The 4,180-nt window shown below is 33.9% G+C and overlaps 1 protein-coding gene across 1 annotated transcript; it reads right to left on the reverse strand.

The window, feature by feature from the left end:
* Nucleotides 1-2,340: 2,340 nt before the first annotated feature.
* Nucleotides 2,341-3,753, reverse strand: LOC121789514. Its single transcript, XM_042187959.1, has 3 exons — nucleotides 3,285-3,753; nucleotides 2,604-3,209; nucleotides 2,341-2,441 (listed from the first exon to the last, which is right to left on the reverse strand). The coding sequence occupies exons 1-3, from the start codon at nucleotides 3,666-3,668 to the stop codon at nucleotides 2,352-2,354; spliced, it is 1,080 nt and encodes a 359-aa protein (XP_042043893.1). The 5' UTR covers nucleotides 3,669-3,753; the 3' UTR covers nucleotides 2,341-2,351.
* Between the last annotated feature and the right edge of the window lie 427 nt (nucleotides 3,754-4,180).

The following is a 4,180-nucleotide window of genomic DNA, read 5'->3' on the forward strand; positions in this document are numbered from 1 at the left end:
ATACACACATTCATCATCCATTTGGACGAAATTCGGTCACTTATGAATTTAATTATGTAATTTATAATTTTTAGGATTTTAATTATGTAATTTTTAATTTTTAGGATTTTAATTATGTAAATTTATTTTTTAGGATTTTAATTATGTAATTTTTATTTTATTTGTAATTTGTAATATTATTTCAGTTTTTTTTAATGAATTTTAATATTATGGAAATGTTTTTATTTAAATTGAATAATAGAATGGTGGGACCCTTGTGCTCGTCCTTGCGGAAGAGCACGATTGTGGGTGTTATGCTCTTGCCTAAGAGCAGGCAGAAAAAGTGGGGCCGGACCCACAACCGTGCTCCTTGGCTAGAGCACGGTTGTGGATGCTCTCATACAGCACCGTAACAGTTGCATCATGCCCTACAACAGTTTGAAAAAGAGTAAAGGTCATTTGTGGTCTTAAACATATGATGATTTTATGATTTTGGTTCAGAACATTATCTTTTGAATTATTGCATCATGAACAAATAAAAATGGTCCGGATTTAGTCCATTTTGGATGGGGCAGTCAAAATTGGCGGTCAACGTTAATTAAACCTATTTTGACTGAATTAACAAGTTATAATTAATTTATTTAATTTACCAAAAAATAAAATATACTATTATTCAAAAAAAAATATTATTATCGTTGTTTTTCTTCCTCTCAAACTGAAATTAATGAAGCATCCCTCCTCCCTCAAGTCAGCACTCCTCCTCTATCTACCCCTTTCTGTCAATTTTGCCGACCACCGTTCGCTGCCCTAATACTGACTCCAACGGGGCACGTCTGTAAAATCGCTGCCAGCTTCTGCAAATAGTACCTTAGTCTTCTCCTTATTTATCACAACCTTGATATGCAATTTCACTTCCTCAGCCTTAGACATTCTGTTTTTAACAGTTATAAATTTTTAGATTAGTTATATCAACATATTCTACAGTACCTTTTTATTAGATCAAATAGTCTTTGAAATCTTCATACTAACTTCTAATTTTTCCAATTAGTCAAATAGTCTTTGAAGTCTTATTCCAGAACAAAAACAATTGAAACCACAAATTTGGTCTTTGAATCCTACATACAACTTATAATTTTCCAATTATTCATTTAAGCATCTTTTGCTTATAGTGTATCCTAACCTTTTCTAGTAAGGCAAACTCGAGATGTAGCTTGATATGTAACAAAAAAAGTCTGGTTTTTGTACAATATTCCAATTAATTATCCACTTAAATATCTCATCCATTCAATTTAATTTTAGTTTGCAAAAGCGACAAGTCTAACAAAAGCAAAGCCTAATTTTTTAAGTCGGACCATATCAGAAATTAATTTGCCTATACTTTAAATTAATTTAGGAATTCCACCATTGGCATATCTTCTGCTTTTCACTTTCATTATAGTAATTGATCATCCACAACCTCAGTCATAAAAATATTCATTCCTTTCACTATTCATGCAACCACAGTTTTTGTATATGCAGTATGCTTTACCAAAGAAACAATCTTTATAACTCATCATCTCGTCGTACTATTCATGGTCCTACATTTTATTTCAATTTATTTATCATGTATTCTAATTAAATTACACAATTAATAAAACTTCACATAATGAAAATATGTAATTACTAAAATAGTACTTCCTCCGTCCCAAAAAATTGACTGACTTTGACACGAGTTTTAATGTGCAATTGATAAAGTAAGAAAGATGAGAAAAAGTAAGAGAGAAAGAAAAAGGTAGTGGAATGAGTATTAGTGGATTGTGTAATCCATATTATAAAATGATGTAGTATCATTATTATTTGTTGAAAAACTTTTCATATTTAGACTTTGTCTAATTTTGGGAGACGGCCCAAAATGGTAAAATTACTCTACTTTTTGGGGACGAAGAGAGTATTACATTATAAAATTCATAATTAAATAAAAAACATAATCAATAGTCTAGAAAAAAAATTGCATAATTAAAATCCTAGAAAAGTAGACAAATTATATACCCTTGCCCTTGCCCCATTCTAAGAGGAGCATTTAAAAGTGGGACATTCTGAAAAGAAAAATGTGAAACAAAGAATGTAACTATGTGATCAAGTCTTTAGCACCGGAATTTTGATTAATTTGGTGATTTACACAAGAATTTTAAAACTAGTTACTGTATATAATAAAACTAGATAGTCAAATATTTTTGGAGTCCCACGATCCTCTAGTGTGCTTGCTGCCTTTATGGCTCTGCAAAACGCTATACATGAGCTTCTACCCACCTCATGGATAAATGGAACAAACTTCAGCTCAAGACAAGATGGGTAAATTGATTAAATCAATACCTCTTCGAACGCTCCATTTCTTATTGAGGTTGTTTATTTAAGAAGGGGTTGATGAGGCCATCTGTCAAAGCAGTGGTCGATGTAAGAGCCGCTTTCAATATGCTTAAACCCTGCACCAACGACCACGTACGTGTATGTATGGGTACCATATTCTTGAAAGCAAATAATACAAGACATGTGTATACGACTATACGTGATGTACATTTGTGAAGAACTACAATGCAAGTATGATTATATCGAAAACTGCTTTATCCAAACATGACCAATCTTACCTCTTCCAACCCAACTTGCACCTCTATTTCTTTTATATCAGACAAAGAGATCTTCAACTCGTTGAAAACAGAAAGACCTAAGGTTACCCCCAACGGTGCAACAGTCAAGTCATCACGTACCATATACATTCTCGGTCCGTGGACATAAGATTGATTTCCAATGTGTTCGAAATTCATAAGACAGAGTCTGTTTCCATTGAACAAATAGCAATTAGGATGCTTAGGCTTGATTAGCAAGTCTATGGTGTCTGAATCTTTCAGATGCATATTATTAAAATTATCAGCGACACTTCTATGCAAATTATCCATACTCTTGAGACCAGTGCTACTTCCCAAAAACCACTCAACTCTTCCTAAGGAAATGATCAGCATGACAAAAAGAAAATTTACGAAATCACAATCTGCCTGAGCAAACAGAAACTTGTTTGTAGATTTCTGAAGCATGACTTTCAACATCGTATTTTCTGGGATCACAAGAGTCGGCCTCGGGTCAATCTGATGTAACAAAACACGCCCCTCTGTTGCTCTAATCATCTTTCTACCAGGGAAAATGAGGGCAGTGAGTGGATTCGAGGAAATCAATGATTCCTTCAGCAAAGCAATAATCTAAACAAAACAAAAAAGGTATCCATACTTGAGAGGTTTTTATTTCAAAGAAAGATCAAATGTATAATGAATCACCTCATTCAGTCCAAATGTCACATTTCTTATATCCATGCCATCCATATCTTTCACAGAAACGCCGATAGTGCTGAGAGTTTCAATGATAGAACCTGTCCCATTAGGCAGCACACAGAGATCGTCGGTGATTATGAAAGAAGCTGCACCATCAGTGAAAACTCCTTCATATGATTCCGAAGAAGTGGAACTTGTGGGCTGAGTACCACGGATGTTGAGCCTCAGTTTACACAATTCACTCTCAAAATGCGTTGAATTGATCACGTACTTCTTAAAAGCCTCTCCATGGAAATGGATGATATCAAGATTTGAAGCACCTTTGTAGAGAGTGGTTAAGCTTCCAACAACAGGCGCCTTGTCTCCGTAGTGCTTCTCAAGGACTTCCATAATCGTTCCCAATGGAAGAAGTAGGAAGCATAACAACACGTCTATGAAATCGCTGCCAGCTTCTGCAAATAGTACCTTCGTCTTCTCCCTCTTGCCTTCCTCTGAGACATTCTGTTTTTGTAACAGTGAGGAAATTTCAGATTGGTTATATCAAGATAGTCATTGAAGTGAATACACAAGTTTTTGAAGTATTATTCCAGAAACGCAACAATTGAAATATAAAAATTTTGCTTTTGAAATCCTCCATGCTCTAACTTCTCATTTTCCAATTATTCATACCTCAACTTTTTCAAGTAAAGCAAATTCGAGATGTACCATGATAATATATCAAAAAATATCTGGTTTTGTAAGAAATGCAACTCATTGACTTCCATTTAATTAGATCAACCACAAGTAAGCTGTTTCCTAAGAAATTGCAATTAACTATGCAAGAAATTAGTAAAAAAGGAAGATGCACTTAAATATATCTTCCATTTAATTTAATTTCAGTCCACAATCCAGCAGAAGCACTG

Source organism: Salvia splendens, unplaced genomic scaffold, assembly GCF_004379255.2.
Source record: "Salvia splendens isolate huo1 unplaced genomic scaffold, SspV2 ctg26, whole genome shotgun sequence".
Taxonomy (NCBI): Eukaryota; Viridiplantae; Streptophyta; class Magnoliopsida; order Lamiales; family Lamiaceae; genus Salvia; species Salvia splendens.